Genomic DNA, 12573 nt, shown 5'->3' with positions numbered 1-12573 from the left:
CTATCTCCTCGATCTGAATTTTTCGTCGGCCCATAGTAATAGTAAAAATTCAAAACAATAAATAATTGCTCAAAATAATGGAGATAAGATTTTAATGAGTTTGAGCTAAATAGATGAATTAATTGCTAGAAAATAAGGGGAAGAAAACTATTAAGACAAGCTATTTATAATGACCGTTGGGCTAAAAGCGAGCATAGATAGAGGCTTTTGCCTACGGAAACAAGGTCGGTGCGTGGGTGCAGGTTGCAACTTTGGCGAGAATGTCATATTCCTATTTATCATGTTTTAACAATAATTAACAGTTCTCGATTTTATCTCACGGTCGTGGAAAACTTTGTTTGTTAAGTTTCAAAAGGTTGTTATGTCTTGGAATTTGATGATAAGATTTTGAGACCTTGTTTCTCTGTGGCTAATAATAATTTGTATGAAAGAACGTAAAATTGTTTTTGCTACACGTACATAAAATCCAAGAAAGAGTCACAAATCAATAAAAATGTTGCTCTAAACGCCGCCAGATAAAAGAAAAAAAACGCAATATGTAGAAATCCAGAACTACTGCCTTTCTATCTCCTCATCCACTTCATCCTCATCGTCGTATGAGTGGCCATTAGGAAGGTAATCATCCATCAGCACTTCTGCAGGCTCTTCTTGACTAAGAGGGGTATATCTCACCCGGTCAAATAGCTGTGAAATGAAAGATGGGAGCTGTAACTTTTCTAATAATGTAACGACTAAGCCATACGCTGCTAAGGCTATTCTCCCGAAAATAGAGGGGGTATCGTAGACAGAATCAGGTAGTCGTATTCTTCCGACTTGTCCTCCTTTGCGATACCACCACACAATTGCGGTTACTCCTGCAACTCCAAGGGGTAGCAGGAGGATAAATGCCCATATGCCACTAGAGGATGCCTTGCCTGGACAATATATTTTGTTTCCTTTGTCTTTCTCCACGCCTCCTTCGCAAGATGAAATGGGAATTTTGCGATATCCAGTCATCTCATAGTAATAAAGCTGGTCTGCTGTGCATGTCGGTTGCAGAGGTTGTGCTCCAGGAGTCAATACACATTTGTCATTGCTGTCGCGAATATAATTGTAATCGCTATATTAATATGTATACATTTAGTTAAAATTACCTTCAAAATTAACTCTAAATAAATTACCATTCAAAGTCGGCATCTGTACAAGTACAATTTCGTATAATAGCTCTTGGCTGCACCATTTTCTCTCCGATATAGCAATCACGGCCAAGTATGCGGCGGTGATATTTTACCTGATACATATGTATACAATTATATATAAATATGTGCCTTTCTATACATTAATATCTAAAGAATTACCTCGCGTCCAAAGAGGCAGTGTTCGCCATTCACATCGCCTGGATTCCATAGCTCGAAATCGTCGTCATTTGGATGATCCAGATCCAGTTTGCCTAAAAATATAAGTTTAGATGTGATATATAAATCATCCAATTATGGTGAAAAATTATGTACATTGGTTCCTGTGGATGCCAGTGAAATCAAGTTGTATAGCTACTTGCTTTGTTGGATGAGAGCCTTTGGTTCCGTAGACAATAAATCGACGGCTAGTACCACCGGGTATCGTGGCAATATCTGTGACACGCACTTTCTCAGTTGGTTTGGTGAATGCTAGTTCATGGAATGTTTGTCCTTCATTTATCGAGTATAAAACGTGGTCCGTTGGCTCTTCATCATTAACGAGAACAAGGATTGCTCCCTGATCGCCAAATTCCCACATGTGAGCATCTTTCTTAACTTCAGTCCAAGTAACACCAGCATCGCGTGTGATGAACGTGTCACTATCCAGATATGGTAGTAAAGTATCTCCAACGTTACCGACTCCGATCATCAGGCCGACAGCTGGAGAGCTACTGAACATATCTTGAGGATTTCGTCGCTCCGTATAGCTATGGAGATTAAGGAAGCAGTTCTAATTGAAGAATGAAATTTCCAACAAAATAGTTATATTAGCCTAAACTCTATAAATAAAATTTTAAAAAAATACCTCTCCACAATTGTAACTCTTGCCATCCATATCTTTCTCAGGTGCTTTGATACGCTTCCACCTGCTTCCGTTATCGAATGTTATCAAAGTCTTGAGTTTTTTAGGGTCCCCAATGTTGGCTTGATTTGGATTTACTACTTGGTTAGCAAGTGCAATCCCACCAATACCCTGCATCTTCTCGAAATCGACATAACCTTTCTCGTCCCGGTTCACGTAATCCAAAGAAAGCCGGTAATAAGTTCCATTAGAGTTGGAAGTAAAAATCGTACCCCATTCACTTCCTCTCTTTACATTCGAGGTCAAATGTAGCCATATCGAATGAGTCAAGGATTCAAGAACAGTAAATGCCTAATGAGTATAAGTTAGAAACATTGATAATTAAAGTATAAAATACTTAAGATCTTACGTCATTAACATGCACACCAGATGGGAAATGAGCTTCAGCAAAAGTATCGCCATCTAATGATACTTGTAATCGCAGATTTTGCAAAGATTCACCAAGTTGAGCAACCACCATGAACTCCTCAAAGGTGGCAAACCCGACAATATTTTTAAAGACAACGCGCGAAGTCTTGAAAAAGTCAGAGCTTGCATAGAGCTCCAGTTCTTTTCCAAAAAATCTCGATTGTGAACCGGCTTTTTCAGTGTAAAACTCGCAAAAAATCAGCTTAGTATCCGCCTTTTTAAACTTAGCATCACGAGCCCATTGGCAATTGCGAACATATTGACCGAGCGGATCCCATCTACCACCCCCATTTTGTGTATAGTAGGCATCGGCGAAGCATTTCTCTGAGAGAAAAGAGTCGCAGCCGTTTTGGCCGACATAGATCAGCCAATCACGTTCTTCTGGGTGCGTAGAAATGATAGGGATATCAAAGAAGTTGGGTTTCATAGGGACGTCGATTTTACCAAATGTAATCGCATGATCATTGGTAACAAAATGTGTTGTCCCCTCAGTAATAAAGAAAGCTCGATCGTTGAAATGCGAATCATGCAAAATTCGGATTATCTTATGCTCTGGCAGAACACGAGTCCATGAATACCCTTCATTTTCAGTGCGGTATACTTGGTTATCGACAGTGCGCATTAGGACGATGGATGTGTTTTCAAAATAGAAGTTCTCAGCCATTAGGGTATCCCACTCCATTGTACGAATTTGGACTCCATCAGTCTCGCTACACACTTTTTCTACTTTCTTTTCTAGATCAACCCCGCCTTGACATGAGCTCATTGTAATCTTGCGGTAGCCCGAGCTGGCCATATATTTTGTTCCAGGTGGGCAGTTTGCTGGGCGATCAGGGTCATAGCCGAATAAAACGCATTCACCATTTTCATTTCTCCAATAACCAAAATCACACTCGAAATCTTGTTTTGAACAGGAACAACCCTCGCTAATTGTATCAGGATCACCAAAATTATCTCCAATATAGCACTGTCTCTCGCTCTTTCGACGCCAGTATATAATCTAAGATAAACCAGTTATGAACTGTCCATTTGAATGGTGTGAATTTTAAAACTTACCTCCTTCCCAAGGAGACATTTGGAATCGTCCGCATCGCGAGGAGACCACCGCTCAAAGTCGTTGATTGAGTCATCTTTAGGGTCGAGTACACATTTTCTTTTCTGGAGTCCGGAAAAATCAACACTTATAACTACTTGCTGTGACTCGTGAGTAGAAGTAGGGATAGTATGACCAAGTATAAGGAATTTTAGAGTCGACGATTTTGGTTCTGTTGTCAAGATCGAAACACGAACAGGAGTATCTGCGAATGTATACTTAGACCAATCTTTCCCCATGTTCCACGAGTACCTAATTTATCAAAATGGAACAATATCAGTAAAGAATCTCTATGGACAAAGAGAATATTATTGATATTAACATCAGAGAATCGGTGGGACCCTCATCGTCAACTACTACCAAAATAGAACCTTGATCTCCGAATTCATAAAGGCTCTCGCCTCTACGAATTTCAGTCCATGTGCGTCCTCCATCGCGTGTTAAATATGTGTTGCCATCCTCATAGGAAAGAAGCGATTCTCCAACATTCCCAATACCCATCATCAACCCAGGAGCGCCTTCAGCACTGTAGACGGCACCTGGCCCTCGGATGTCCGTACGACCATGTAAGTTTAGCTGGCATTTTTGTTGACACTCAATCGGACGACCAAGCGCGTCCTCTTTTGGCGGTCGAAGCGGTTCCCATTGACCCCCATCGTCGAATGAAATCATTGAGCGGACTTTTTTAGTTCCGCCAATATTGACTTCCTCAGCATTTATCACCTGATTTACGAGTACAATACCGTTTACCCCTTGTATTTTCTCAAAGTCCACTAGGCCTTTACTATTGCGATTGGTATTTGGTAAAGTAACCGTGTAAAATGTTCCATTACTATTTGATTTGAACAAGGAACCAAACTCCCGATTTTGAGTGGTTGTTCGCATTACGTCCAAAAATATGGAGCCAGTAGTAGATTGGAGTATAGTGAATGCCTAAAAGAGACAAAAGTTGTTATCTAGTTTTATAAACGACTATTCATTTGAGATTACGTTTTTATCTACACGGGTTTGAGGGGGAAATTGAGCGTCTGCAAAACTATTGCCATCAACAGACACTTTCAAAGAAAGTGTCTCGCCCTTTTCCTATATATCAAGTCATTAACACCCAATATTTGAAAAAAAAAACAAAAAATAATCTGATATACTTACTATGGCAATTGTCATGAATTTTTCGAAAACGTAAAACTCGGCCACATTATCAAATAATATCTCCTTATTTTTTCCATAGTCATCAGTACGATAGAACTGAAGCGGATTAGCCTCTGTACTATGCCCAAGTAGAATATCCTGTCCATCATGAGAATCCTTGTTACGATATGAGGAGCAAAAAATCGTGCTTTCAGGCGTTTCTTTGAAAGCAACATCCCGCCCAAAAATGCATTTTTCCACCCATGTATCTATTTGTTGCCAGTTAGAGCCATGATCTGACGAGAAGTAGGCCTCGGTATGACATCCTGGACAAGGAGTTGCACCAACGAATAATAGCCAGTCACTATGTTCCGGGTGGAAATCCAGGAGGGGAAGATCTAGTTTGTTAGGACCAAGTGGGATTTTAATCTTATTGAATGTCTTTGCTTGATCTGTGGTACTGTATAGCTCCGTCTCAGTAAAGAAATAAGCACGATTATTATCATGCTCATGCATTATCATCACACCAATAGGGCCAGCATCTTGCAAGACCTGAGTCCAATCTTCACCTTCATTTTCACTTCTCCATACTTGGTTGTTAACAGTTTTAAGTAAAATGACCGGTGACTTTGCAAAATAATAGAAATAATCGATGCCGTGAGAAAAAATAGTCTGCAACGAGTAATAAAAGTAAGAATTGAGGATAATAATTAAAATAAATGAGAGCAAGTTTACGTACCGACTTATGATTTACATCTCCAAGTGGTGGAGCAGTAACTTGGTCTAGAAAAATAGAGTAAGTAGTGGAAGCAAAATTACTAAGTAAATAAACATACCTGCTTTGCATAGTTTGTCAACAGGCTCATCAAGTTTTTTCCCTTTTTCCCTATCACAAGTGTTGCCAGGCACCAAGCGATAACTTCAAAATAAAATTATTTTAGATAAATGTAAGGCCAATAATATAACTATTTGCATACCCAGATGAGCCTTTGTACGAATCCCCAGCATTTCTACAAGCAGACTCTGGAACAACGTCTGGTCCGATCTGCACACATTTGCCGGTATTGTCTCGAACAAAATTAATATCACTTTAAAAAAGATGATCAATTAATATCAAGAAAAATTTTTATCGTTAATCAAGTGAACTAGAAGGCTTACCACTCAAAGTCCTCGTCATCACATGCGCAATCTTTAACTATAATTTTAGGGTCACTGAATTTCTCGTTAACAAAGCAATCTGCATTAGCTTTACGACGCCAATATGCTGTCTATCAAATAAAAAATTTTTAGCTGAGGATCAATTTCTACTTAAATACTGCTATTTATTACCGTGTGACCCATGAGGCAATCGGGGCCATCCTCCATATTCCGCGCATACCATTTTTCGAAATCGGAGCGTTCCGGATTATTCTCATCAAGAACACCTGGTTATATACAGCTTTGATTAATGGGTGGTGGTTTTCCATATTATGAAAGGTAATCTTACATTTCCGTTTGTTAAGTGTCTCGAAATCTATTTGGAACAAGTATATAGGATGACTGTCTCCTTTTTGATCACCTCTTATATACGAGCCAATGAGGATGAATTTTTGCGATGTTGAATCTGGGTCGGTTGTCAGCATGCGAACACGAACACTGATGCCCAAATCAAATTTAGTCCTGTAAAAATCCGTGAGAATAAGAGATTTGTTTGAAATGAAAATGGGCGAAAAATATAAATTATACCATGTAGCGCCACGATCAAAACTGTAGTGGATATGGTCTGTGGGATTCTCATCATCGGCAATCACTAATATACCTCCCATATCACCGAATTCATACTTGCGAGCACCTTCCATTATCATTCTCCATGTCAATCCTCCGTCGAATGAGAGAAAAGTATCGCACTCATCGTATGGTTTTAGATTAGGCCCTACATTTCCCACTCCCATTACAACCCCAGGTGCAGAAGCAGAGGCGAACACCTGCCCGAAATTGTGTGGAACTGTAACCCCATGTAGATGCAACGCACATTCACCTTCGTCCTCATGATGCTGATTTAGGCAATCGAATTTCATTCCCTGAATATTAACGACATTCTTGATATATCGCCAACTTCCACCGTCATCAAAAGACATCTTTGTTCGCAACTTTTTAGATGATTCACGCCACTGGTCAGATAGCATATTCCAATTCTCTACCACATTAGCAATGAGAATACCATCCACACCTTATAAATATTGTTAGATATGCTACACGAAATATATAAAATATATTATATATACCATGTATCTTTTCAAAATCTACAATTCCGTCATTATTGCGATTGGTATGTTCAAGCGATCTAGTATAAAATGTGCCGTTGGAATTGGAAAAGAAGAGTGTGCCGTAGGAGCCTCTGGTAGCCCACACATCCACAACTAACGAGTGCGCAGATGATTCCAATACTGTGTAGGCGTGCTCATGAATAGGTCCGGCGCTGGAGGGGAATTGGGCCTTTGCCCATTGTTTGCCATCATTGGTAACATACATAATCATCTCTTCTGATTCAAGGACCTTAACCGCAGCGACTAAGAATTTTTCAACAGCTCCTATGCCGACCACCCCGCGAACTTCAGCTCCTCTCTCTAATGCGACAACGGTTTTTGACTCAAAAAAGTCGTCCGATTGTACTAGACGAATATCTTTGACACGGTCAAACACACCCGTATTATCTTTAGAAGCAAACTCAGTACAAAAAATGGTCTGCACAGGAGTGTTCTGGAAATTGGTGGTGGAACGTGACCAAATGCATTTGGAAGTATATGATAATAACAGTTTAGGAGGGGTATCAAATGCATCTTTGGTATAGAATGTCTATATCAAAAGAAAGAGTTTATATAAATACCATGTTTAAAAAGGTAAATATTCGTACCTCATCATGACACAATTTGCCTGACCAGCCTGAGTTATGATCACATTTTGTCCCAGAGTAGAGGACATACCGCGGTCGCTCTGCATGAAAAGCTAGAACTTGAGATTCTGAAGCAGGCGGCAATGGGACATCAAATGAATGCCAAGTTTCTCCTTTATCCTCAGTCTTGTAGTGGGTTGTTCCTGCCACCAGTATATATGCCTAAATTAAAAGTGGGATTGATAAGATTGAGCACTTATGTTCACCAATAAAAGGGAAACTTGCCGAGTCTTTAGAAAATGGATGCTGGATCAAAGAAATAGCAGAGTTGGGAGGAACACCACTAACAGCAGCCCAGCTTTTCCCCTCATCAGGTGAGCGGTATACGTTCCCTTTTAATGAGTCGAAGTAGAGAATGACTCCTGAATCCTCAAAATAGAAGATCGTGGAGGGAAGATTCTCAAAGCCGGTCTTGGCAAGACCTACATTTTGCGTTTGGACCATACAAACGGCACAAATGAGTATCATAAAAGCTATCTGTAACACTCGCCGGCACATCACCGGGAGACTGCTCCGGGATAATCGGAGACCCTGCATCACCAATAATTCCGCTCAATTGCTACGCAACGGGTGCTTAAGTAATTATTCCGCGTTAAATTGAAAAAAATGAGATCGAAAGAGCGTAGCGCAATTCTTTCCAATTATAAGAAAAAAAGAGTCAATAAAATAGATAAAGATAGTAAGCTAACACAGAGAAACTAGTGATCTAACGGTCTGACAAAGATCTCTGAATCAAGACGTGTTCGCTACTGAAAGTAATACTACTCAGTAGAAAATTTCAACACCCGACGGGCAATAATTTTTCTTAGGCTTTGAGCTATCAAAATACCAACATATAAGTTTGGATGATTCCTTGCATTTCAAACTGATATGTAGTTATGTAAATATAATGAAAGCGGCTACGATAAATTTTACTTTGTTTTTGCTCATGTTTCATTATGTTTAGTTCTCAATGAATTGAATGCGTAGCTTTCCATATTATCATTTAGACCCATTTCATAACATCTCAGCAGAATTATTTTCTTTTACAACGATGATATTTAATACATCACCTATTATCTTCTGTAGTCCCTTAGTGGACAACCCGGAGTGGGCGGTGATATCAAAGTGTAATCTAATCCGAGATTCAAATAATGTTACCCTACAAAAATTCCGCCTGGTGAAAACAAATAGATAACATATAGATAGCGAAACATGTAGTAAGAATTACGTTCGCACTTCCCTATACTTTTTCTACAATATTACTATAGTTTATAAACTCCTTCCCCTTTAAAAAATCTTGAAATATACGTGAAAAGTTCGTAAAATTTTAGGAATCGCGAAAATTCTCCATCCTTTCAACAGGCTTCTATACGCTATCTACTTTTTCACCAAACAGGCTTTTTGTATGGTTTAGTGCCAGTTTAACAAAGTTTAACAATAGAACTCATACGATATTTCATGTTTTACCTCAAAGTCATATTTTTGTAATTTATCGAAGCGCTAAATCACAAAAAATGAGTCACTACAGAGGTGTAGAGAGCATTTGAACTTCAATACTTTAGTCAGATCTGATGCGAAGATTTTTAGTCTCTAACGTGAATTATTTCTCTTCTATCGAACTATTTTAAAATTTTCTGGAGTTAAATGTATTTTTAGAGAGAGCTAAGCCTCTTTATAGTAATGACATTTTTGAATGCTTGAATGGTTCAGCTCCTGCTATCCTTATTTCTCTCTTAAAAAAAATCACGATAAAATAAACATGCGGGCAAACCTATTTGTGTTCCTCTCGGCGTGCATTGCGTTCGTTGGGTACACTGTTGGTTATACCGTATTAAGCGATGAAAACTTGAAGAAACTCGCAGATCTATCACAACCCTCACGTCTTGCGGTTGATGGAGAATTCCTAAAACCTCTACTAGTACCGAGAGTATCTGGAACGGAAGGAAATGAAAGAGTTCGCCAATTTATTACCACCATGTTCCACAATCTGAATTGGGAGGTCGATAATGATACTTTTACCGCTCATACTCCTCTAGGAGAAAAGTCCTTTACCAATATCATCGTAACCAAGCAACCCGATGCTCCACGCCGTTTGGTCCTCGCTGCTCACTATGACTCCAAATATTTTCCAGATACTGATGTGGAATTTATTGGAGCTACTGATTCTGCAGTCCCATGTGCATTACTTATTGACTTAGCACATTCTTTAGATAGTTTCCTTAATCAGTCATCAAACACTACTTTGCAGATAATATTTTTTGATGGCGAGGAGGCTTTTGATAAATGGAGTGAAACGGATTCAATTTATGGCTCAAAGTATTGAATTATTCTTAATTCATAAGAAATTAGGAGACTCACCGTTGTTCTTATACAGGCACTTGGCAGAAAAATGGGATCAGAGCTATATTATTCGAACAGATACTCCTTTCATGCCTGCAACATCGAAACTAGATGGCATTGAGGTTTTTATACTACTTGATCTGATAGGAGCAGCAAATTCCCGTATACCCAACTATTTCCCGACCACTTCGTGGCTTTTCAACAATTTTGCTAATCTTGAGAAACGACTGTGGTCGCTACCAGTACTGGAGGATGCAGGCGAGGGCGGTCACAATGAGGAGTCATATTTCTCTGTCGACTCTGTCTACAGTAGTCTTGGTGGGTTTATTGGTGACGACCATCTTCCGTTTCTTCAGCGCGGAGTTCCTATTGTTCATTTAATTCCCTATCCTTTCCCATCCGTATGGCATACGAAGGAGGTAATTATATCACGTGGTATTAGTATCTTGTACGATATTTTTATTTACTAATCAACTTTATATATCAATTAGGATAATGCAACTGCAATAGATCCTCCTACGGTTGCGAACTGGGCTATCATACTTCGCACATTTGTTGCAGAATATCTTGATTTGTTTAAAACAAAGTGACCTTTTAAAGATTAATTTTATAGTTTTCTAGATTTCATTTTCTATTGTTGTTATATTTTACCGTTTACATTCTCTTGACATAAAAGAATATTAGTCTCTAACCTATTTTTATATGTTGACGTCAATTTTGACTATAACAGGCCCAATTTGAAAAAGACTTCTAAAATTTTGGAATGGAGCACCTAACATTGAAATCTGCTAGAATTTTGTGTAGATCATTACCGATATATAGCACCCGCTATGCATTCAATTCCTCGGTAAGGCAGAATAATCCTAAAACTAAAGTACCAGAAATATTCAGTGAGGCAGCTCAATCGCCTCCCGGAGCATCATTTCGTAATATGTTTGATGAAAATGATATAATAAGACGAATTCGAATCGAGCAAGTAAGACGTGATGGTTTCTATTTATCCAACCGCCTGCATTTCCGCGGGCCTATCCTAATTATGGGCGAAGAGGCATTTCTATGGGATGTTCCTCAAGGACAAGGAATTGTGCAGATGCAGAAAGGAAGTTCTCCTGTTGGAGGAGTTTTTGAAAAATGGACCCCCGATTCATTTTCTGTATTCCAGACCATCGTCCCAAAGCCTGGTAAAATGATAGATAATCAAGTTACAATACGAATCTAATAGCTGTGATGGAATAGAATTGTTGGTATTTGGAACAGGAGCAACATTCGTTCCCCTTCCACCTGTACTACGGGAATCTTTGTTTTCGTTTGGTATACAGTTAGAGCAGATGGCAACTGTGAGTAGACAATTGCAATTTCAATTTTTTCGATATTTTTTATTAAATTATCACACTATTGCTAGTGGCAAGCCGTTTCCACATATAATATGCTTGCAGAAGAAGGTCGTAGGGTTGCTGCTGCATTACTACCACCAGTTCCTACGAGTGCGCGTACAGGAGAATCAATGCAATGAAATATAAGTACACGTGCTCTCAAGCGTTTGGCTTTTATGATGATGCGGATTCTTTCGTTGAGCGCGGCCAAATTCCCTTCTCATTCATTTCATTTATTTCCACTATTTCGAAATGATATATATAGACCTATAGCTTCATAAAGATGATTGCGAATCATAGAATATGACCATCGACTAAATTTTTTATATGAATATGCTACAATAGCGAAACACCGCTTTGGAAAATATTTAAGCTCTACTTTAAGTTATCATGCCTTGATAGAGCTCAGATATTCCTGGCGGAACCGGTTCGCGTCAGCTGGCCGGTTAATAGGTGTCCATACAGGATCATCCTTGAAAAGGCGCATAGCCTTGATATAATTATTCGTGTCAACTGTAAAACGATGATATATACCAGCAGGCTATTATTGAAGTCAATGTCAAGATAAATGGCAAAATAAGGAGGAATATTCAACACTAACCAGAATAAGCAAATCGCCCTTTTCAACTGCAATTCTAATCCAGCGATCTTGGGCATCGCGAACGTCGAAATATCCTGTGCCATCAAGAATGAATCTAATTTCCTCGTCTTCATGAATGTGCCTATAAAGATATTGTGCATTGACTATAACTGGAATGTAGAAAGAATATTGGGAGATTTTACTCTTCAAAGAACATTTTTATCTTAGCCTCGTATGCTTCGCCAAGGCCCTCTCTTGATACTGTTATCTAGGTAAATATACCAAGTCAATAATGCCATTATACCTTTATATTTTCCGGATTTATCCTACCTCATCCCGATTCTTATAGTTGCGTTCACGGCAAACATCCTCAATACGATCAAGTGCATCTTCTCCCTTTAACTGCCAAGAGAGAACACCAATATCGGCGAGTTCCTCGGCAGAAACCGAGACACTGGGCTGTAGCTCGTGAGGTAATCGCTGATCCTGGCCGTTTTCGTCGTAGAAATAGGCATGCATTTGTCTTTGTTTAATGGTAATGGGAGAGGAATGGGGGAAACAACAGCTGAGAAATTTAATTGGGCACGTGGGTTTAGCAATTGGGTCCCGGAATTGCGAATAAGCGCGCAATCAACGAGTTCGCTAGAAATCTCATGAT

General features: G+C 39.2%; 4 protein-coding genes across 4 annotated transcripts; 2 read left to right on the top strand and 2 right to left on the bottom strand.

Annotated features, from left to right (window-relative positions):
- Positions 1 to 552: 552 nt before the first annotated feature.
- On the bottom strand, positions 553 to 8177 carry VTP21DRAFT_5903 (uncharacterized protein; the record flags this gene model as incomplete). The annotated part of the gene is made up of 20 exons (XM_069396475.1): positions 553 to 1099; positions 1161 to 1270; positions 1338 to 1429; positions 1491 to 1947; positions 2023 to 2370; positions 2429 to 3487; positions 3544 to 3832; positions 3903 to 4513; positions 4571 to 4663; positions 4730 to 5380; positions 5448 to 5491; positions 5545 to 5627; positions 5686 to 5796; positions 5867 to 5976; positions 6038 to 6132; positions 6195 to 6367; positions 6434 to 6917; positions 6973 to 7543; positions 7602 to 7802; positions 7866 to 8177. The coding sequence occupies 20 exons, from the start codon at positions 8175 to 8177 to the stop codon at positions 553 to 555; spliced, it is 6441 nt and encodes a 2146-aa protein (XP_069247558.1).
- Positions 8178 to 9381: 1204 nt separating this feature from the next.
- Positions 9382 to 10552, top strand: VTP21DRAFT_5902 (uncharacterized protein; the record flags this gene model as incomplete). The annotated part of the gene is made up of 3 exons (XM_069396474.1): positions 9382 to 9938; positions 9997 to 10381; positions 10454 to 10552. The coding sequence occupies 3 exons, from the start codon at positions 9382 to 9384 to the stop codon at positions 10550 to 10552; spliced, it is 1041 nt and encodes a 346-aa protein (XP_069247557.1).
- A 173-nt stretch (positions 10553 to 10725) lies between these two features.
- VTP21DRAFT_5901 (uncharacterized protein) lies at positions 10726 to 11475 on the top strand (the record flags this gene model as incomplete). The annotated part of the gene is made up of 3 exons (XM_069396473.1): positions 10726 to 11143; positions 11199 to 11299; positions 11365 to 11475. 3 exons carry the CDS (start codon positions 10726 to 10728, stop codon positions 11473 to 11475), a joined length of 630 nt encoding a protein of 209 aa, XP_069247556.1.
- Positions 11476 to 11723: 248 nt separating this feature from the next.
- VTP21DRAFT_5900 (uncharacterized protein) lies at positions 11724 to 12434 on the bottom strand (the record flags this gene model as incomplete). Its single annotated transcript, XM_069396472.1, has 4 exons — positions 11724 to 11876; positions 11937 to 12057; positions 12119 to 12183; positions 12246 to 12434. 4 exons carry the CDS (start codon positions 12432 to 12434, stop codon positions 11724 to 11726), a joined length of 528 nt encoding a protein of 175 aa, XP_069247555.1.
- Between the last annotated feature and the right edge of the window lie 139 nt (positions 12435 to 12573).

Source organism: Calcarisporiella thermophila (assembly GCF_041956535.1).
Source record: "Calcarisporiella thermophila strain CBS 279.70 unplaced genomic scaffold VTP21scaffold_24, whole genome shotgun sequence".
In the NCBI taxonomy this organism is placed as follows: domain Eukaryota; kingdom Fungi; phylum Calcarisporiellomycota; class Calcarisporiellomycetes; order Calcarisporiellales; family Calcarisporiellaceae; genus Calcarisporiella; species Calcarisporiella thermophila.
The sequence above is the reverse complement of the archived record's forward strand: the minus strand, read 5'-3'. Positions and strand labels throughout refer to the sequence as shown.